Consider the following 24,096-nt stretch of genomic DNA (forward strand, 5'->3'; position numbering starts at 1 on the left):
TACTTTACTGCAGTCATTACTAGATCGGGTGTACAAGGCTCACAATTTTCGTAAGGTTATATTATTTGCTTGCCTAGTAGGTTTGGATAGATATACACTATATGTAAATAAACCATGTGTCTTAAATATTGAAATTCCTTCATTACTATTTTTTATTTCTGTACCTATTGACATACCTACACTAGTCTATGTGGTTTATATTATAATGATATGATAGATAAGTAAGTAAAATGTATAAAAACCTTGAATGTACCAAGTCTGGCAGCTGAAGTTTGTTTACATTTAGTTAAATACCTATTCAAACCAAGTATAGTTGTTAGTCAAGCACTCCCTTGACTCCCTGATTCCATTAAAATTATCATTATTAATGATTACCTATGATAACGCGGCCAAAAGTACTTAGGTCGCATTAACTAAGCATAAATGTCTCTACTCATTACAGCGTACCGGATTACTAATGTATGGGCAAAAAACTTTTCCCAAACTATCACATCACAAAATATTATACTTAAATTATCATTTGGCAAAAAATCATTTTGCTGAAACAACTCATCGCAATTTTACAGTTAGTAAATTTTTTTTTGGCAAATTATTGTTTCAAAAATAATTACTTAGTTATGTTTCATATTACCAAGTATCATTTAGTCAAATGTATCGTTTGGCATAAAGCACCCTTCCCAAAATATTGCATGGCATAATAACCTACTTTTCTGGTACCTAGCAGTTCGTTTCTGTGGGGGTCGCAGTTCTAACCTAACCTAACCTACTTTTCTGATTGCAGTTCGTTTCTGTGGGGGTCGCAGTTCTAACCTAACCTAACCTACTTTTCTGATTGCAGTTCGTTCTGTGTGCGTGATTTCGTTCGTGTTGCAGAACCTAACCTAGTTCTGATTGCAGTCGTTTCTGTTGGTTGAACAAACAAATATTTTTGAAATATAATATTCACAAAGATAACGGTTGCTTAATAAAAGTTGGTCATAATGAAATTTGACAATGTAAAATTATGCCAAAAAAATGCGAAATGTTAATATGCTAAAGATTCGTTAGGGAAATGAAACTACTGCGATAAGTTTTTTGGGAAGTGAAATTTGGCGAAAAATATTTTTGCCGAAACAGCAGTACACCTATCATACCATGACCGTAATAACAACGTGATAAGCAAAGATATATTCTTTGTATTGAAAAGTATATGCCCACTATATCATTATTGTAGATAGGGATTCGCAGATATCGTCACACAGAATAAGTAAAAGAAAGAAAGAAGAAAGAAATAATTTATTTATAACAGCAATGACACATTATAAGTAACAATAACAATAGAAAATGTTTGCCGCTATAAAAACCGTAAACTGCTTCAACTTGCCCTTTGGCTCCAACATTGCCTGATTCGATTTAGAGTCGATAACTTAGCACTCTTATAGGTTTTAAACTTTTATCTACACGGGAATTATTATTACGGGGGGTCAAAGTTTAAAAACCTAGAAGGGTGCTAGTCATCGACTCTAAATCGAATCAGGCAATGTTGGGGCCAGAGGGAAAAGTTGAAGCACTTACGGTAATAGAAATTTCGTGCTCATTCTAGTACATAATTAGTAATCCGAATCGTATAAGGTTGACAAAACTATTGGAAATATATTATTATTTTAGATATTATTCAGTATTATTTATTATGGAATTTGTCGCCCCCCAAAATTGCTGCCGGGGCGGACTCGTAATAGTAGATTATTGTCGTGGCTGGAAGTAGGCAATTGCTGGCTGAGTATGAGAATTAAACGGACGAGTTTGCGAGTCTAATATAAAGCTTTTCCCTGACATGAAGGAAAAAACTAAATTAGAACAAACCTTTTCTCAACAAAATATTATAACATTTAATTTTATTCCAATTAAATTTTTTCATGCTTTCCCGCCTTTTTTCAATACAAAAAAACAGCAGGTATATTTTTCCACCGAAACACCACAAGCTGTTTCAGATCCAATAAAAAAAGGCTTGAGTTCCAACAAAATAACAGTTGAGTTGGCTGACAAGTCGTATAAACTTGTGCCGACATTTCCATGGCCTTTTTCACTTTTTAAAAAGTTCGAGACTCGACAATAATAAATTGCGCGCCTTCAATCTTTTTTATTTTTTAATTTCTCGCCAACCATAAATTATGCACTTAGCCTTCTGATATAATATAAGAAATAATGTAGACTTTAACGGTAATTTTTGAGAAAAAGCTCTACTTGTCGGCTTGATAAAATTCAGGATCTATCAAAAATATTAGTATCTTAAGAGTAAATAGCAGCTTAACTTATATATTACGAACCCTCCCAGGGCGTGTCCGACACGCTCTAGTTTTTAACCCCCGACGCAAAAAGAGGGGTTGTTATAAGTTTGACCGCTATGTGTGTCTGTCTGTGGCACCATAGCTCTTAAACGGTTGAACCGATTTGAATGCGGTTTTTTTTATTTGAACGCAGGTTTTCTAGCAATGGTTTTTAGATTTTTATCAAAATCAGTTCAGCCGTTTTTGAGATATCAAACTTTGAAGTGACAATGTCGGGAATCATCCAACTTTTTGTTAGTTAGGTTATAACCTGCTTCGACCCGCCCCTCTATCCCCACTCGATTGCTTTACATTAATTGGCTATCTCCCATACTACTTACAGGTGGTTCTCTCCTACAGGTGCCAAGCTTCTTGGGGCGCATTCTTCTTGGCAATGATGGTCTTTACGAAAGCGCTAGTAACTGTTTAAAAAAATGATGCGTAAAAGTGCCCATTGCGACCTATTTACAGAATAAATGATTTGAATTTGAAAACCTTGTATAGGAATAATGGAAACTTAAGCCCGGTTCAAATTTATCTGTCGCGTTGTGTCGTGATGCTCTCTCTCTCTCTCTCTCTCTCTATGCTTGTGATGCGACACAACACAAGCCGTCACAACACACTGCATCAGATATATGTGAACGCAGCCATATAAAATGTATGACACCGATACCGTTCTGATGCGTCACGACACAACACAACACGACATGAATGTGAACCGGGCTTTACCTATAATGGCAACTCAAAGAAAGCCGTAGTGGTCTAGTTGTTTCGCCCTATGGCTTCTCAAGCAGAGGGTCTCGGGTTCAATCCTGCGCCCGCACCTCTGAAATTAGAAATCCATGAGCTTTTACTGTGAAGGAAAACATGATGACGAGAGGAAACCTTCACACACCTCCGAAGAAGTTCAACTGTGTGTGTGAAGTATTATAAAGTCGCGGGAGAGCAAAGTACTGTTTATAATTTCATTGAAAAACCTGCGCAAAGTAACATCTGATTCAATAAATTATTCGATAAATTACTTGTTTGTTTAATTTAAAAATTTGGGGGGAAGGGATAACTTTATAAGTACAGAAAAAAAGTAAATCTGTTAAAAATATATACCTCGTTCAGTTTCTTGCCGGATTCTTCTCAACAGAGGTTTTACTGAACCGGTTTTAGATTTTTTTGACATTCATAAGTGCTTGTGGACCGTAAATTGAATAAAGATATTTTGACTAGACTTGTCTTGAAAAGTATATGTAGGTATAGCTATGGCTTAGATACCGCACAAAATTTAGCCCACTCTATATACGAAATTACCTATTACTGCATAAATTTTAGTGCCAGATTTTTGGCTCTAGGTCGAGGTTAGGTAGAGAAAGGATAATTTTTGATTTTCATGCAGAAGATATTAACCCTGGGACTCTGCTTTTATGTGTATTTGCGTGCCTAAAACTGGATCTGCACTGTTCTAACACATAGCAATGCGAGATCATTGAACAAAGACAAGCTATAGGTTGGTCAGTATTGTCAACAAATTATTATTTTCATAGAAACTTCACTCTTTCGTGTTCTCTTGCGCGGGGCCCCCGTTAGGGCCGATTTTTTGTAAACCTTCTACTGATAAAAAAGTGTACAGGGTTATGCGTTTTTTTTGCAGTCTATGTTTTCAAATAGTGTATATATTATTGTAAATAAAATGCAAATTTGAACAAAAAATTGTGTTATTTATTAATTAAGGCAGTTTTTATACCAAAATTGGGAAAAATTCTTTATCTCTGTTTGACGTGGAATGTTATTTTATTTTTACACCCTAAACATAATATCTGTATAGAATCTGATAGAGTATTCTGCCGTGATTCGAAAAATATACCTCATTTGCATAGGTTTTATACAAAAAAGCAGTTTAATTGCAGTTTTTCTAAAAGCTTAAGCTAGAACTAAGTGCCTCGTCGGAACCCTGCCAGATAAGTCAAAATATGCAAAATGGAGGCTGCCAGATGAAGACATTTTTGTGCCCTCCCGCTGCTGGAATTCGCCAGACGAAGGGTTAAAAGAAAGTATGTATGTAAGTAAGTATAGCTCTTTATTACACATAAAACACATATAAAAGTTTAATTTCTTTAAGGTGAAATGAGTTTAAAAATAGTTAATTTAATTTTAGTAAATGTGCTAGCATAATTACTTAAAATATCAATTTAACATAAATATTTATTTAAATACAACAAACGAATGTGTCAATCAACTTTTTAGTGTATGTAATTCTGTCCCGTAACTCAGAAGACAACAGTGATAGATATATAAAGACTGTTAGAAATATAATTGCAATTTACACTATTAGCCTGAGCCATGAAGGAATTGCCTCAAAACTGTCTCAGCTCCTAACTGTTAGTGGCTTTGTACACCATAATATAATACTTTTCACTAGAAACTTGGGAGACGTTTCCATGGCAACAAGCTACACCACAAAATAGATACAGAAATCAATCTACATACAAAGTTCGCTCGAGCAACGCACACATACGACTCTGCTCACGGACACGATATCTCGGACCGGTTGGGACCAGTGCGAACGCGAGTGCCATCCGCTTGCGACACGCGTCTGTGAACTTTTTGTGCAATAATGGAGAATGCGAATTTATTACACTTTAAAATATAATAATCGTGCATTTCGCCAATGTCGAAAACGTCGCAAGATATTTTCTGTGACAAATTTCAAAATTTGTAATATAACAAATTAACATTAAAATATTTTAGTTACTATAAATAAATAAATAAATAAATATCACAGGACAATTCACACCAATTGACCTAGTCCCAAAGTAAGCTTAGCAAAGCTTGTGTTATAGGTACTAAGCAACGGATAAATATAATTATATAGATAGATACATACTTAAATACATAGTAAACACCCAAGACCCGAGAACAAACATTCGTATCTTTCATACAAATATCTGCCCCGACACAGGAATCGAACCCGGGACCTCAAGCTTCGTAGTCAGGTTCTCTAACCACTAGGCCATCTGGTCGTCTAACTTATACTACTGGTACTATTAGTTTATATTTCCATTCTTCCCGTTTCATTCTCAACAATAAATCCGACAACTAGATACTAATAGTTTTTTGTGCATAAGCCACATAGTTGACAACCCTGGAGCGATCACCGAGTGTAGGTATGAAAAGTGAAGTACATACATGAGATTGACTTCTGTTCTGTACCTACCTGTCTGTTTTGTGGCTACACTAACAAGTTGATCGACCCAAATACAAATAGATACATTAGGTCAGTGGTCGTCAAACTGCGGCCCGCTGCCGATATTTAGCGGCCCACAACATATTAGTAACGACTCTATTAGTAGGTATGGCTTTTAACAGATTTTGCATACGAAGATAACTGAATCAATCGCGTGGCGTGGGTATCAGCTGCCCGGGAAGGGGGAGGGGTGAAAACTATAGTACACAAGATGTCATTATTACACCATTCATTAATAATGCTAATCCTGCCGTGAAGCAGCAGTGCTTGCACTGTTGTGTTTCGGCGTGGAGAGTAAGACAGCCGGTGAAATTACCGGCACTTGAGGTATCCCATCTTAGGCCTCTAGTCGGCAACGCATCTGCAATCCCCCTGGTGTTGCAGGTGTATATGGGCGGTGGTGATTTCTTACCATCAGGAGACCCACTTGCTCGTTTGCCATCTAGAAAAATAGAAAAGGGATTGTGCGATTTCGTCAAAAAGTTCGTGCTCATTCTAACCTCTCCGAATCGCTCTGGTGCGAGGTGCGACAGAGCTGTGAAATATATTAATATCAAATAACTAGCTATTACCCGCGACTCTGTCCGCGTAGTATTCGTTTATCGCTATCCCGCGGGAACTATGCAATCTTCCAGGATAAAACTATCCTATGTCCTTTCCCGGGACTCGAACTATATCTATACCAAATTTCATCTAAATCGGTTCAATGGTTTAGACGTGATGTTGTAACAAACAAACAAAGAAACAGACTTAGTGATATGTAACTTTGCCGCCCCTACTACCATTACGCTACGCCACTAAACAGTGCCCCTAGTGTAAGTTATCGGTTACAAAATACGTCTCGATCGCGTTCGCGTTAAAATCTCAATTTGTATGGAAACACGAACAGCGCCTCTAGCGGAACGTTTGCGATGTTCGTGTTTCCATACAAATTGAGATTTTACGCGAACGCGATCGAGACGTACAATACAATACAATACAATAACTCTTTATTGCACACCAATACAGTAAACAGTACAGAGAACACTAGTATATACATAGAGATTTTCTAAGGTAAGCAATAGGCGGCCTTATCGCTTCAGAGCGATCTCTTCCAGGCAACCTTTACAATGGACAGAAATAAGGAATACATTTTAGCAGGTGGTGCAATTTACAGTAGATTAGAGCTAACGTATTTTGTAACCGAAAACTTACACTAGGGGTACTGAATACTGTGAATATCCAATGAATACGCGGATCAAACATCATCATGATGATGATGATTACGCAGATCAAACAGTTGCCAATTCATAATTTTATTGTGCGGCGCACCATAGTAAGCCGTCACTTTGTCTGTGTGACCCTTAATCATAAACGTTTGACCACCACTTTATTACCACAGAATAATAGTACAAGTAGCATTAGGTACAATGACTCTTCATAACACCGTATGGTAGACAAATACAGAAGGTAAGTAAGTCATTGAAATTACAAGGTAAGAGAAGACTATAGCTTTAAAACGGTGTTTTTCAAACCTTTTCAGGACGTGGCCCTCTTGGTTTGAAAAATATTTGGGGACCCCCTGTTTGCCTTCATTACAGTTATTTTTATTATCTTACGTTGATAATTCAAACATTGAAGGGTGCCGCTCGAAGGATATAACAAAAATTGATATAGTTTTCTTTTTGATTATCTTAAAAACCAAACATATTTCTATTGTTATAAATTCGATTTGATTTACTTTGGGTTAGGTTTATTTTATAAAAAGTTCTGTGAAGCTCCTATCCTTTCAAATTATATCAAATGTTGTTATGCCGATCAGTGCCCCCCCCCCCAGGGGGCTCGCGACCCACAGATTAAGAAACGCTGAAAGACACTGCTTTTGAACAATCTTGTAAAAAAATATGATTCATATCAAAAATACAAACTGGAACATGAATGCACAGAAAAAATAGAAAAAGAGACCAGCGCTGGGAATCCAACCCAGGTCCTCAGCATTCCGTGCTGCGTGCTGTACCCCTACACCACCACTGGACAGGAGTACAGACACGAATTTCTCCTATGCACCACATATCTCAGCTTGTTTGTTTCTTATTTAGCCACTTAAGCAGCGACACTAGCGACATCTATGTTTAGCCATCATCGAGAAACGTTAACACTCCTTCTGACATTCTGAACTAACCGCTCATCCGGACAAGAGATGTCCGTAAAAGTAACAAATTTGGAGTTGAAATAAAAAATACAAAAATACTCCAAGAACCAATCTTAAATATGATTTTTCTACCAAAGCCCTGGGCCGATCAAGCAGAGGGCGTAGGTCGAGCTAGCACCTCTTTGTTTTTCGAATTTTGTACGGATGTACAGTCAAGGAAACTGAATCGCTACCTAAGGTGGAATCTTTGTACTACTAATGTCATGTTGACAATGTTGACATCCCATACATTTTCCAATGGAATACTAGCGAAATTGTCAATGAAAAAGTTCCATCCAGTTTCTTTAACTGTATTTAAAATGTATACGTAAGATTTTTTTTTTTTTTTTTATTCGACTGGATGGCAAACGAGCAAGTGGGTCTCCTGATGGTAAGAGATCACCACTGCCCATAGACACTCGCAACACCAGGGGGATTGCAGATGCGTTGCCAACCTAAAGTCCTAAGATGGGATACCTCAAGTGCCAGTAATTTCACCGGCTGTCTTACTCTCCACGCCGAAACACAACAGTGCGAGCACTGCTGCTTCACGGCAGGATTAGCGAGCAAGATGGTGGTAGCAATCCGGGCGGACCTTGCACAAGGTCCTACCACCTGCGTACGTAACGTATACGTAAGATGATAACGAGTTCAATACATTATAATCATATTTTTAGCACAGTAAAAGTACATTAAAAGCTATAATATGTAAACTATATCTATGAATTAAAACTACCGTGAGACACATAAATAACTATAAATAAATAAAATATGGTACACGATCACTCATGTAGGTATTTAACGTGTTGCAGTGGCTTTCCGTTCGAGCTCACCTTGAAAAAGAACCACGGCATGATTCGAAACATGTCGGGAATACCTCAACTATCAATACGTAATCCGTGTGACCTTATTTTAAAAAACACCTTATCGATTTTATTTATCATTATAAAAAGGAATTTTTGATTATTTATGATATATAGGAGGCAATTCTGGTGTTTTTTGTTCGACTACCTTAAAAATCTACAACATTTTTAAAAACATTTTTTTCTACTGTCAATAATAAAAAAGTACAATGTTTTTTAAAATTTTGACAGTAAGTCATTCTTTGGGTCAATCAACTTTTAAGTGTACTTTGCTGTATTCAATTAATAAATTAATCGAATTACTGAACAGATTAACTATTTTGCAATAGATTCCAGGTTTTCGCATCATTAAAAAATGTCTGTGGTCGGTTAAATGGCGTCTTTGTTTACCCTTTCTTTCTATATATTGGATTGACATAACGTATAGCTGTGCGTATAATCATTCACTTCAACTCTGGTGGCACTGCCTGTAACTGTACATAACTACGCAAAAAAAATCGTGTGTTGCTATCGCATCCACACTGGTACAGCACCCTTAATGTAAGTTTTCGGTTACAAAATACGTCTCCATCGCGTTCGCGTTAAAATCTCAATTTGTTTGGAAACACGAACATCGCAAACGTTCCACTAGAGGCGCTGTTCGTGTTTCCATACAAATTGAGATTTTAACGCGAACGCTATCGAGGCACATTTTGTAAACGAAAACTTACACTAAGGGGCTGTTTCACCATCCATTGATTAGCGTTAACCGACGGTTAAATGTGATGCCGTCTCCGTCTATTCGAACAAAACGAATAGAGATGGCATCACACCTAGCCGCCAGTTAACACTAATCAATGGATGGTGAAACAGTCCCTAAGGGTTAGATGTATTGTACATTTTTATCTTGCTTTCTCAACTAGCTTACTGAAGTTTACTAAAGCTGATTGAGATAGCAAGATAAACACGATCCGACAAAATACGATGGAAAACATTATTCACTATTATACAAATAATTATTAGTACATTGTGTCTTAAGTGAGGAATTACGAACGAGATTCTATTAGAAGCCTGAAGTCGAAGACTGAGGGCTTTAATTAGTTGATGTTCGTAATTATAGTACCGCCCGGTCGACATACTTACAATGTTTTTCATCACATTTGCGAGTAAAATTGTATATTTGTAAAAGAATAAATATTATTTTTACAAAAATGGCCGATATCTTAGGCTGCGCTCTCGGACAGCGCCAGCGAGCTCCCCCGCGGCGTGCGCCTGCACGGCGTTCATGTGCTGCAAAATTAGTACGCGCAATGACTCATTTACCGACCACGGGTTTCATGACAAGAAAATTTGTACGCGCAATGACTCATTTACCGACCACGGGTCTCATGACAAGAAAATTTGTACGCGCAATGACTCATTTACCGACCACGGGTTTCATGACAAGAAAATTTGTACGCGCAATGACTCATTTACCGACCACGGGTTTCATGACAAGAAAATTTGTACGCGCAATGACTCATTTACCGACCACGGGTTTCATGACAAGCACATTACGGAGGAGGGTTTTATTTGGAAGGTTGCACCCAAGGTAGCCTGACACTGTTTACGAGCAAGTGTGATGAAAAATATAAAATATTATTAATATTCCTTTACGTACTAAGTATAAAAAAGCATTTCTACCCACCTCGCAAAGAATAAAAAAATATTATTTGTTATATTTTGAACACTGAGTTACATTTTGGAACAATATATTTGTACTTTACGTTACAATAACAACCATAGATACTTATATTAAACATACTTAAGGCTATATTTTTTTGAATATAATTGTAAGTGCCGTGGCATTGCATTATCATGAACGATGGTATCCTTTTTTTAGGGTTCCGTGCCCAAAAGGTAAAAACTACACTGTCCGTCCGTCCGTCTGTCTATCTGTCGCCAGGCTGTATCTCATGAACCGTGATAGCTAGACAGTTGAAGTTTTCATAGATGATGTATTTCTATTGCCGCTATACTAAAACAGAATAAAATAAATATCGAAAATACAAACTGAAATATAGATGCACAGAAAAACCAGAAAAATAAGATCAGCGCTGGGAATCGAACCCAGGTCCTCGGCATTCCGTGCTGAGTGCTATACCGCTACACCACCGCTGGACAACGATACAGACATGAATTTCACCTATGCACCTCATATCTCAGCTTGTGTTGTTTCTTTTTTAGCCACTTAAGCAGCGACACTAGCGACATCTATACCGTAGCCCTCATCGAGAAACTTTTCGGCACTCCATCGACACTAACCGCTCACCCGGACAAGAGATATCGTTAATAAGCAATCAAATTAAGATTGTTTTTTTTTTTGGAATCTTTTTGTATTTTTCATTTCAATTCCAAATTTTTTGTTACTTTTACGGTCATCCCGTAAAACCTATATCGAAAATACAAATACATTGCAAATAAAATACATTTATATTGCATTGAAATACATTGTTTGTTTGTATTTTCGATATGGGTTTTACGGGATGACCGAAAAAGTAGCAAAAAATTTGGAATTGAAATAAAAAATACAAAAAGATTCCAAAAAACAAACAATCTTAGAATAAAATAAATATCAAAGGGGGTCTCCTACAACAAACGTGTTTTTATTCCTAATGTTTAATGTTGTATAGATAATAGTACGGAGCCCCACGTGCGCAAGGCTGACTCGCACCTGCCCAGTTTTTTTGACTTTGATTCAATTATAATATTTCTAATACAAAAGCTACAGCAACATTAATATATATATATATATATATATATGTTTTTCGGCTGTGTCGAATTCTAATAAATATTTTGCAGGACGATTCAAACATTTATGACATAAATAAATGACATGGGACAACTACATCAATTTGTTGTTTTAGTTCCAAACGATAAATGTAAGCAAAAAATTGCCATTTCTGAAATAAGTAGTATATTAAAAAAAAAGTTTTATAAGTACTAATGTAACCTACTGCAGGAAGAAATTTCAAAAAAACCTTTTTTCTAATTTTATGGCAAACGTTGCTTATGACAAATGCTATTGTTGCAAATGAAATTATGGCAATCAAATAGTGTCACTAAATAAGAGCTATGTATGTAAATAAGTATGTATAATAATAAATAAAGAAAATATTTATTTGAAAAACACAAAATATACATAGATCAATTGATAGAAAAAAAATATATATCATGGGACACACAAATTAAGCAAAGCTTCTACTATTGATACTAGCTTAATACATACTTTAATATATGTCGGTGGCCGATCATAAAATCCGCCAGATCACGAAATTCCTAGGCACATCATGAAAGGCGCCATATGATATGCCTCAAAGTTGGCCAGGCATATCACGATGTGTCTGAGAAGCAATACGACAGATTGATTAGAGCAACGCATTTGTTGATAATATTCCTAGCTTTATACCGGGTACATCGTGATATGCTGAAAAAAAGAAAAATTTAGGTACGAGTGAAGCGAGGAGTTGTTAGTATGAATTGTGACCACTTCGCACGAGCCGAGCGAGCGAAGCGAGCGTGCCGCGGCAGCGGCCGCCGAAGTGCCAGAACCGATATTGCGAATTTCATGATCTGCCTAAACTACAGAATAACTAATAGTACTACCGCCTAAACGTCACTAGGCAAATCATTTAACGGTGAGTTTTGAACGATATGGCTGATGTCCTTTAGCCAATTCAAGAAATGGCGCCATTACACGATATGCCTGGGAATTTCGTAATCTGACGGATTTTACGATCGGCCGCTGACATATATATTAAACATCCAAGACCCGAGAACAAACATTCGTATTATTCATACAAATATTGCTCCGGCCGGGAATCGAACCCGGGGCCTCAAGATTCGTAGTCAAGCTCTCTAACCACTTGGCTATCTGGTCGTCAGATATGGGAAAATCTAGCAACGTATTAATGTGTTAATCTAGCAATTAGGTATAGTTTTCTTATTTTACTTTTAGTAATAATTTTAATGAACTAAAAGATTTTTTTGCTCACTCGCGACCTTCCGATAACTAAGTTTATGCAAGATATGCGTGTTCATGCAGTTCCTCCACGTCCACACTGTAAGAACACACACAAATCACACAAACTCATCTATCATCACCACCACTCTACACTGACGCGTTTTAAACTCAAACAGAACTCATCTTCAGAGCAACACAGCCGTACACTATGCTAATAGATGTTAAGGCGCTGCCTCATGCAGTTGCTCGACGCTCGTTTCCAGCGATAAATCTGGTCACGTGACCCCATTTTGAATTTACCGCGATTCAAATCGGTAATCGCTAGTTGCTCGTTTGCAATCGCTCGTCGCTCGTTTGCAGTGACCAATCTGGTCACGTGATCCTATTTCGAATTTCTCGTGACTCAAAAAAGTAGACGAACAGCAGCGTCTAAAAAATGACACTGTTTGTTTGATAATTGACGAAATGTCGTTTGTTTACAAGTACCAAAAATGGGTTTATCAGTGTCACCACATTGCTGCTTCCTATTTTGAAGCTGAACATTTTCAGCTTAACCGCTATATGTCACGTGACCAGATTTGTAGCGACGAGCGATTGCATACAGCAGTAGCTCAACATTTTCAGCTTTATCGCTATATGTCACGTGACCAGATTTATCGCTGGAAACGAGCGACGAGCGACTGCATGTGGCCGCGCCTTTAGACTCCAGATCAGATGTTAGATGTTGTGTGGTGTGGTGGTGGTGATAGATGAGTTTGTGTGATTTGTGTGTATTCTTACAGTGTGGAGGTGGAGGAACTGCATGAACACGTATATTTTGCATAAACTTAGCTATCACAAGGTCGCGGGTGAGCAAAGAAATTCTTTTAGTTCATTGATTATGGACAACGCCAATTATGTAATGTTAGTATTTAATTATCTATTTGTCTTTGTTATTAATTGATTTTATACTTAACTCAAAGAAATAAAACATGAAGTCATAAAAGTAGTTTTTTTTTCAATGAGTCAAAAGGTATTACTTTTAATTGGGTCAATCTACTTTTTAGTGTATGTAATTCTGTCCCGTAACTCAGGAGACATCAGTGATACACTTTGTTAGTAGGAAGTATATTTTGAACGATCTTTGAACATCACAGATTTTAGTTATTTTCCGACTCCAAGCACTCAAAAGAAAACCTGATCTCTTCGAAAAAATATATCAAAAGAATTGTAACCAGTGTGACGACACCTAAACCAAGCATATAAAATATGATTCTACAACATACTCTCATGATTTTTATTGTTATTTGAAGAGGTCGCAGATTCATTTCATTAGTATTTGTTTCCCTTACTACTTTTCCCTCCCCTTTCTTCATCATGTTAGTTTCCATTTTAGTAACTAAAGTGTCTTCTTCAGTATTTTTGCTCTTTTCTTCAGTTAAACTATTATCTTTTTTATCTTTCGCCAATTCGGGGCCATTTTCTTTGGCGGCATGTCTTGAACTGGTTTCCAAATTCACAGAAGTATAACTTGCTTCCAGATCCTTATTTCTGTCATCTTCTTTTACTTGGTCTCCATTGTTTGTATTGTTAGTTGTAGTTTCAGTTTTAGCGGGTTTTTTATTTTTCAGAACAGTCACTGTTATTGTTCTTGTAGTTTCATTTTCAATACATAATAGGCCATTTTTCATTAGCTTGGCAGTATTAGTTTGTGTTAAAATATCGGGTTGAGAAAGTATATTTGATGTGCTTGGCTTTGACATGGCGTTCATTTCATTAGCCGCACTTTTGGGTGTTTCTTGAGTATCCTTAGTACCATCTTCTCTTGATTCATCTATATTTTCATTGTTTGTACATTGTCCTTCGTCTTTGTTGATTGGCAAATTATTTTTTGTTACGTTAACTTTTCTGGAATTCGAGTCGTCAGTGTCCATCTCTTCGTCAGCAAGATAACTCAAATCAGTAAGTGCTGGAGGCCCATTAAGTTGTTCTGAAGGTTCTGTACTAATTGGCACAGTCGTTTTATTACTTTTCCTTTTACTCAAAGATTTATTTTTATCATCTTTTCCTTTACTTACACCTGTCTCTTTTTTTGCTTGGATCTTTGCATCATCATGACTATTCTCATTATTCTGTTGAATATTTTCATTGGATATTTTAGTCCGTGGCTTCAAAACACCAGTACACCCAAACGTTTTTCCATTGCTTACTGATGCCCTACGATTTCCGTTATTTTTCTTTTCTTGTGCTTTATCTTTGTGAACGTCTTCACAATTGTCGCTTGTTGTTGTTGCTGTCACTATTGCTTTATTTTCTTCGCTATTTTTATCATGACGTTGGATCAGTGAAGCTATTCTTTTAACCTCAACAAGAGTTTCATTTTGTTTGTTCTTGATTTCTTTCAATTCATGCACTATTTCCTCGCTGTTGTTGACTGTTCGCAGGGTTTGGGAGGTTCCCGATCTGAAATAGACAACTATGTGAATTCCATGTGTATTGTAGGAACTAGGCTGTATACCGCTGGCAGGTGGCAAAACTGACCACCTGGCAGGTTAGATTAACCTAGTTTTGTATAAAAGGATAGGTTTTTTTATATTGTGTTTCTAGAATATAACTTTAAAACAGATTGACAGCGGTATACATGCCGGGGAGAACAGATTGCTCCCGATAGCCTAAGCGGCTTGTGCCATTCTATGTAAATGTATTTAAGTTCTACAATAAATCTGAATCAGCGAGACATTAGCCTTGTTATTTCTTAACAGTTTAAAGTCACGCGCGTTGATCCCCAGTACCTAAGCTCTTACCAAGTTACAGTCCCCACAGTATCTATCTGGTCATCTTAGATAGTGGTTTGATTTCCCGTCAGGGTTGATAAAAGTAGGTATAACATAGTACAAAGATTTGCTCCCAAGTCTTGGATATTTAGTGCTTCATACATAGGTAATATAGATCAAAGTCGTTTTCACGTCTGTATGTTTGTGTGTCCGTTAACCCCCAACGCAAAAAGAGGGGTGTTATAATTTTGACCGCTATGTGTGTCTGTGTGTCTGTCTCTGTGGTACCTTAGCTCTTAAGCGGGTGGACCGATTTTAATGCCGGTTTTTTATTTGAAAGCTGGTTTTCTAGCGATGGTTCTTAGATATGTTTTGGTACAATTGCAAGCAAGCTTACCTTGGCAGCGTGAGGTGAAGCGCCAGAAACTAATTAAGTTACGGAATAATTTGGTCCCTACCACTCTTACCAGTGCTGGTTATGTTAGATGATTATGTATGTATGTAAACTCTTATTGCACACACACATCCTAGCCTATATACGTCCCACTGCTGGGCACAGACCTCCTATCAGAATGAGAGGGCATGGGCCGTAGTTCCCACGCGGGCCCAGTGCGGATTGGGAACTACACACACACTATTGAATTGCTTCGCAGGTTTTGTGCAGGTTTTCTCACCATGTTTTCCTTCACCGCAAAGCTCGTGGTAAATTTCAAATGTAATTCCGCACATGAATTTCGAAAAACTCAGAGGTGCGAGCCGGGGTTTGAACCCACGACCCTCTGCTTGAGAGGCGATACGTCAAACCACTAGGCCACCACGACTTCACCAGACCAGAAATCAGGCTGACATAATTGAAAAATAAATAGATAATAGGCTTACGTGGATGGCATGTTGATGTCCAAATGACTTTCAGGTATTCCAGCCGGAGCGCCATCTAGAAATATACGTAGGTAGCTTTTACTGGATTCATCATTAGCCTGTAGCAGTCCCCTGCTGGGCATAAGCCTCCCCCAACGAGCGTTGCGCCCTGTCTACGGCTCGCTTCTACCTTTCCCAGATATCACACCACCTGGCTGGAGGGCATCCTACTCTACGTTTGCCGAGACGCGGGCGTTACTGTTTTTTTAGGGTTCCGGAGCTTATAGTTTCGCCATTTGTCTTGTCTGTCTGTCCGTCCGTCCGCGGCTTTGCTCAGGGACTATCAATGCTAGAAAGCTGTAATTTTGCACGGATGTAAATATAAACTATGCCGACAAAGTGGTACAATAAAAAAATAAAAAATATTTTTTTTGGGTAGGTTCCTCCCATAGACGTAAAGTGGGGGTTTTTTTTTTTCTCATCCAACCCTATAATGTGGAATATCGTTGGATAGGTCTTTTAAAAACATTAGGGGTTTACTAAGACGATTTTTCGATTCAGTGATTTTTTTGCGAAATATTCAACTTTAAAGTGCAAATTTTCATTAAAATCAAGAGTCCCCCCCTCTAAAATCTAAACTAGTGGGTGGAAAAATTTGAAACAATTCAGGATGGTAGTAAGTATATCAAACTTTCAAGGAAAACTATAACGGCTAAGTGTGCTTGAGAATTATTAGTAGTTTAAGAGTAATAGCAGCCTAAAAATAAAATATACCTAAACTTGGAAGATTCCGTATAAAATACGAAATCCTTGGAAAACTATTACCTATTACTGCTTTTTTTGAAGTCAGTTAATAAGGTACACGGGTGAATCCCGTTTTAGTTCAGCCCACGACATGTCAGTGTAGCGATGGCCGTTATTTGTGCGCACATCATAGTCGCGCGCCAATCAGCGCTTACACTTGCCAGCCCCGCGCCTCGCTCAGTCCCCTGCGATACCAATTATTCTACTTTTGCGCATTACCGATCACCGCTACACTTGCATGGCTGTAGTCGAGTCATGCCGGATGATTCGAACCCATCCGTGATTCATCGTCAAGGTGAACTTGAACGGAAAGCCAACAGTGAATTCAAGCCGTTCCGCCCTGCTCCGTCCGAGCTTATCTTCACTTAGTATTATAATGTGGTACATACCATTTGGGTTAGTCTGGACTGCTATGTGCTCCGTGGTGCCAATAGTGGGTGATATGCCGTCAGTCGGCGATATGGCGCCAGCAGTGGGCGGTAAGTCATCAAAAGTGGGCGACGACGCGTTGAAAGTGGGCGAAACTGCGCCACAGATGGACGTGACGTCAGAGGGGGAGGAGACCTCCCTTGTGGGGGGCCAAGTGGGGCAGCTAGTAGCGAAACGGTATCTCCTCGCATGCGTGGTCGTGTCAATCTGCGGGCAATATTTATTTATTTATTTCACCAACACATACAATTAATACATATTAGAGAGTCAGGAATTCGGGATACGGCTTAGAGCTTATTGTTCCTGATTCCTAATTCGACACTTTCATAACTGGTCATATTCCTGATTCGTCATATTCCTTACTCGTCATACCATGTACATTTGCCTGCACAAAATTAATTATAATACTTATTTAAATCCTCTGTGGTAAATGATAAGAACCATAATACAGTGCCAGAAACAGATCGAAGTTTTAATGTAGGTACTGTACAATGACGAGTTAAGAATATGACGAATCAAATCGAAAAAAAAATGACGAATCAGGAATATGACGAGTTAGGAATATGACCAGTTAGGAAAGTGTCGAATCAGGAACGAATCGACTTAGACATGATCAATGTGGGCAAAGTATGATTCGGACTGATTGATCATGGATCATGATGAATGAAACTATTTTAGAGAACTAAAAAAAATCTATTAAGTATGTGTCTATTAAGTGTGTGTCAGTATCACAACGATTCACAGTAAAGGTCTCCGTATCAAAAACAAGACGGTAATAGCGATGTGTCAGGCAATTTATTTATTTATAAACCAATGAAAATTACAGCATTACAGCACAATACAAGTTGTTTTAGGCTGGTTTATGAATTACGGCAAGAAATAAAAAACACACATCAGTTGTACACAGGCGATGGAACGGAAGAGAGTTTATTAGTTTTTTTTTTTTTACAATTGAAGTGTCACAGATACAATATATAACATACTCCCGCCTCTTACAAACAACAACAAATTCAGGTTACACTGTAATAGAATTAAATTGAAATTTCACAAATTAATTTATAATATAATATGAGATCAAGGGAAGTCAATAATTAGATAGGTAGTCAATTACATTGTGAACAGGCTTTTGGAAACAAATTCAAGCTCAGCTACTGGAACACTAAATCTCCATAATTTTATCTCAACATAATCAGCAGGTGACTGAGGTCAATGACCCATAACCGATCATGAATTTGACAATGACTATACTAAACATAAACATAAAAATACAGGTCAAAATTTCAAGAAGTTACACATATGTGCATATGTATGTGCACTACTTATATAATTAAGAGATCAAAAAAAATTACACAAAAAATATATGGCAATAATTTTCAACTTATTGCAGCTTAAATATAGCTACTTATGAAACTACATATTATTAGGACAGAACGACGGTTCTGTTCCCTTGGCATCATAATAGTGATATACACCAGCAATATGCATCTAGGCCTGCGGTAACAGAACTATCGTTTTTTTATACAAGAATAGTACCTACAGAATAATATTATGCGAAATCAACACTAATATTTGAACATTTCTAGTCAGAACATTGGGATAGACACGTTTATTAGATGGGAAGCGGTACAATTTTAGTGATGGGTCTGACATAAACACTATCTTTAATTTTAATTGATACAGCTCTTACATTGCTGTCTTTCCCATGGAACAGCTGAGTTACTCTTCCCATTGGCCAAGATAATGGCGGTGCTTTATCCTCTTTTAAGAGCACAAGGCTATTTAAGTTAATATTTGGCTTACTGGAGTGCCATTTATATCTCATTTGCAGAGAATTAAGATAGTCAGTTCTCCATCTCTTCCAGAAGTTTTGTTTTAGTTTAGTTATCAGTTGATATATTTTAAGTCTATTATCTGGAATGTTTGATACATCAACCTCTGGAAAGGATGTTAAACGATCACCAATGATGAAGTGAGCAGGTGTCAAGCACTGCTCATCAGAAGCATCTTCACTTAAAGGGGAAATGGGACGGCTATTTAGTATGGCCTCTATTTCTATCAGCAAAGTATTAAAGTGCTCATATGAAAGTACATGGTTACCTAGGACGCGTTTCAGGTGATGTTTTAAATTTTTCACTCCTGACTCCCACGCCCCCCCCAATGTGCTGATGCAGGTGGTATAAATTGCCATTCAAAACCTTCTATACTGGCAAAGTCAGACAAAACTTGTTTATTGTTTTGAAATAGATTGTAAACAGCTTTCAACTCATTGCTTGCCCCTATAAAATTTGAGCCGTGGTCACTAAACATTTGTAAACATTTACCACGACGAGAAATAAATCTTTTAAAGCATTAATGAATTCTTTTGACGACAAGTCGCTGACTAGTTGGAGGTCGATCGCTTTGGTCGACATGCAAATAAATATGCAGACATACCCTTTGTGAATCATTGGCTTCCTGCTGCGCCATTCTTTTACCTCTAGGGGCCCAGCAAAATCTACGCCGCTCAGCAGGAACGGTCTGGCCGGCGTCACCCGGTACTTTGGCAGGTCGGCCATTATTTGTGTCAGCGGTTGTCCTGAAATCTGAAACATTTCATGCAGTTAAATATTAGCTTGCGCAGTCTGTTTCGCGCATTTAGCGGCCAGAACCGTGATCTCAAATTGACAACGTAGTCTCGATACCAGCATGGAGCAGACGTTCATGTTCCTGCAATATAATTAAATCAGTAACGTGATGTTTCGATGGCAACAGTAAGGGATACTTGTGATCCCGGTGAAGAGCCGCGTGCTTCAACCTACCACCAACACGTAAACAGTCATTTTCATCCTTGAAAATGTTAAGATATTTAATTTGGTTGACAGTGAACTTGCAGTCATTTCTGTCAACATCAGAGGTCAATATCTGGAATTCTTTGCTGAATTCTTCCTTCTGGAGCAGCATAACGATTTTATTAGTAGCCTCTTTCAATCCTTTATGGATATGGGGCCCTTTAATTTATTGCTAGGGTGCCTGGAATTATGCACAAATCTGTAAACATACGCAAAGGTGCGAAGTAGGCGCCACCATTTTGAAAATCTTTGGAATACCGTGGACATGTACGACTCAGGTGCCTCATGCGACGCCAGCGCGACTTGCTTTGCTTCCTCAACGACTGCAGAACACAACTGGGGCGGTACTTGCCACTGCTCTCTATCAAATGTCAGCCAAGATGGACCCTGAAACCACAAATTATTTTTAATAAAATCTTGGGGCATTTGACCTCTGGACACCGCATCTGCAGGGTTTTCAACAGTGTTAACGTAACTCCAGTTCAGGTGTATTGTCAATTCCTGTATTTGAGCGACCCTATTAGCGACAAATACCTGCCATCGTGATGGATCTGCCCTGATCCAGGACAATGTTATCATGGCATCAGACCAGCAATAAACGTCACCTAAATCGACTTTTAAAATCTGAGCAATATTATTGATAAGGCGGGCAAGCATGTGAGCCGCACACAGCTCAAGCCTGGCAAGAGTCACAGTCTTTATGGGGGCCACGCGCGATTTCGCGCATATGAAGTGGACTGTATATTGGTTGTTAGGTAAACGACATCGCGTGTAGACCACACATCCCAGAGCCTTGGTAGAAGCATCCGAGAACCCATGGAGCTCCAACTTACAGCGTTCTGGATGGACCATAAGTCTGGGGACTGAAACAGAGTTTAAATTTGGCAATTTCTCACAAAATGCTTGCCACAAACAATAAATATCATTGGGGATATCATCATCCCAATCAATTTTGGCTTTCCACGTCAATTGCATTATTATTTTTGCAAAGACAGTGACAGGGGCTACAAAGCCTTGAGGATCAAAAATTTTAGCTATTTCGGTAAGTACATGCCTCTTAGTTTTCTTGGCATTGCAAAATCCATCAGGACAAGACACAGACAACCTATCACTTGAAGGATCCCATTTTAAGCCCAATGTTTTCACAGCTGCATCCTCATTGGCATCAAATTTGAAAGTGCACTTGGTGCGCTTCTCCTTTGGAATATTATTTAATACAATTTGATTATTGGAGTACCATTTGTGAAGTTCGAACTGGCCTTTACCTAGCAGGCATTGCAATTCGGACATAGTTTGAACAGCTTTGTCAATACTATCAGATCCTGCCAAGATGTCGTCACAGTAGGTATTCTCCAATACGACCTTAGAAGCCAAAGGAAAATTTTTACCTTCATCCTCTACCAGCTGGAGCAGCGTCCTGGTCGCGAGGTAGCTGGCAGGCGCAGTGCCGTAAGTCGCGGTGCTCAACTGCAGGCACTTCAACTCTCCACCAGGGTCGCGCCATAGAATACGCTGTAGCGATTGAAACTTTTTAATATTTACTTGGCGATACATTTTTGTCATGTCACAAATAAATGCGTATTTATTCAGACGAAATTTCAACAAAATTTCAAATAGATTTGCCTGGACAACAGGACCGACATACAAAACGTCATTGAGGCTAACTCCTGAATTTGATCGCGCTGAGGCATTGAAAACTACCCTTAATGACGTCGTAATAGCGTCCTCCCTTATCACTGGCAGATGTGGCATGTAAAACTCAGGTTGAGACTCGTCAGGAAAATCAGTTACCCAATGGGCGTGGCCCAACTGCACAAACTCGTGAATAAAGTCAGAATATTTTTTATATAGCTCAGGATTATTCTGGAGCTTTTTTCCAAACTAAGAAGACAACGCAAAGCCATATTAAAAGAATTACCTAATTTAGGCAGCATCTCCTCTTTGACCGGCAAGTCGACTTCATACCTGCCCGTGGAGTCGCGCGAAACGGACTGCACGTACAGCTGCTCGCAGGCGGCATCGGCGCTCGACATGATGTGCTGCGCAGGCAGCTCCTCCATTGTCCAGAACTTTGTCAAGTCATCCTGTAAAAATTTGCACACAGAATTGTCTGGCATTTTAATTAACTGATTCCTGGTCAGAACCAGATTTCCACAGAAAATCCAACCAAAAGTTGTATTTAATAACCCAGGAATATTTGGACCCAAGTTTAACTGACCATCTTGCATACACAACCGGAAGTCATTAATGCCTAAAATTGCATCTACTTTTCTAGATACATTGAAATCAGGATCGGCTAAATTGACAGAACCCGGCCACTTCATTAAATTCTTTGGAAAGTTGGTAGTTGGCAAAGACTCAGTAATTGTTTTTAGCACACAAAAATCACTATTGAATTTGTGCTTAAAATCTCTGGTAGAGATTTGTAAATTAATTTTTGCATTGACAGGAGTTGCATTACCACCTACACCAGAGACAGAAAACTTGACAGGAGTCTTTTTGCAAGCTAATTTGGCAACAAAATCCTCTGTAATGTAGTTCTTTTGACTACCACTGTCTAATAATATTCGACAAAATGGATCTCACCAGAATCATCGATGACATAACACAAGGCTGTTGGAAGGAGAGATATTTCACATTTTTCTTCCACAGCAGTGTTGTGTAAGTTGAGAGTCGGCTGCGGCACAACTAATGAGTCTGCCAAACATGAACTCTCTATGGCCGTGTTGACAAGATCACTCCATCTGCAATGGCTCGGCTTCATTTTTGGAACTGGAAACAATCAAATTATTTGAGAGACAGGCACAGATTTTGGATGTAGCAGGTGTGATGTTTCTGCTGACATGATCTACACACAGGTTTGTTTACAATCTGACACAGAGTGACCAGCGGACAAACAAAGAGAGCACAACTTAAACTTGTCTGTAAATTTATCCTATCATCAACTGTCAGTTTTAAAAACTTGTAACACCTATTGATGTAATGCTGGCATTACAAAATCCACACAGCTTACCTGATTTATTCTGTTTACCATTGCTCTCCTTATTTGTGATCACATTTGACACGGACCGATGACTGCTAGAGGTTGGCTTGGTGGACTCAGATGAAATCATCTCCAATGCTTGGCATCTCTGCTGAATATGCTTGATAAAATCATTTATGCTAGGAAATCCTTGGACTTTCGACTCAGTTCAAGTCTCTTAATGAACTAAAGTCCAACTTTGAGCATAAAACATGAATGAGAAGCATGTCAGCTAGTTCGGGCACCTGTAAAGCTAGCAATGAGTTAAAATGCTGCTGAAAATCGTTCATCAAGTTCTCAAGTCGTAATTGCGGTTTATTTTGCCCAAATTTAACAGTGAGTGAATGTGATGGTTGGCAATCAAAACTTTGTTATCATATCGTTCCATCAGCGCATCCCATGCTTTACTGTAATTAGCAGCAGAGTGGTCAATTGTTGAGACCAATGCGGCCGCTTCCCCTTTAAGCAAGATTTCAAGTAATAAAACTTACTAACATCATTTAGGTCATTATTGCTATGAACCAAGCTGCTAAACAAGTCTTTAAAGTAAGCCACTCGTTATAGTTCCGCCAAAGGTAGGAAGTGAAATTTTAGGAAGAAGACCGGCGCCTGAAGAAGGCTTAGAAGTTCCATGCATTGACTGAGTATTCGTACTCGCGTCCGGCGCGCACGCGGTTGCCTGCCGCCGCTGCAGCGCCAACAGCAGCTCGGTGCACCTGGTTTCTAGCTGAAGGCCCGCTTCCTGCTCGGCGGGGTCCAACGATTCAATACTCATGTTGACGTCTTCAATCTTGGCCAAAATTTCACGTAACCGCTCGTTGTGAAACGGGAGCTCGTCGATGGGGC

At 38.5% G+C, this 24,096-nt stretch overlaps 2 protein-coding genes across 4 annotated transcripts; both read right to left on the reverse strand.

Annotated features, from left to right (window-relative positions):
- Nucleotides 1-13,329: 13,329 nt before the first annotated feature.
- LOC141431645 (uncharacterized) lies at nt 13,330-17,607 on the reverse strand (the record flags this gene model as incomplete). Its single annotated transcript, XM_074092823.1, is given in 3 exon segments — nt 13,330-14,998; nt 16,189-16,243; nt 17,361-17,607. Coding segments are annotated over 3 exon segments (1,605 nt in total), but the record flags the coding sequence as incomplete, so codon positions are not given.
- Nucleotides 17,608-20,375: 2,768 nt separating this feature from the next.
- On the reverse strand, nt 20,376-22,939 carry LOC141431646 (uncharacterized). Of its 3 annotated transcripts, none has more exons than XM_074092826.1 (3): nt 22,815-22,939; nt 22,147-22,312; nt 20,376-21,740 (listed from the first exon to the last, which is right to left on the reverse strand). In XM_074092826.1, exons 1-3 carry the CDS (start codon nt 22,830-22,832, stop codon nt 21,619-21,621), a joined length of 306 nt encoding a protein of 101 aa, XP_073948927.1. In that variant the 5' UTR covers nt 22,833-22,939; the 3' UTR covers nt 20,376-21,618. The 3 variants fall into 3 exon arrangements, with proteins under 3 accessions (XP_073948927.1, XP_073948926.1, XP_073948925.1); XM_074092825.1 differs by lacking the exon at nt 22,815-22,939 and having other exon boundaries at nt 20,376-20,615; nt 21,617-21,740; nt 22,147-22,790; XM_074092824.1 differs by lacking the exon at nt 22,815-22,939 and having other exon boundaries at nt 22,147-22,790.
- Nucleotides 22,940-24,096: the final 1,157 nt, after the last annotated feature.

The sequence above is a fragment of the Choristoneura fumiferana genome, chromosome 10, assembly GCF_025370935.1.
Source record: "Choristoneura fumiferana chromosome 10, NRCan_CFum_1, whole genome shotgun sequence".
Lineage (NCBI taxonomy): Eukaryota > Metazoa > Arthropoda > Insecta > Lepidoptera > Tortricidae > Choristoneura > Choristoneura fumiferana.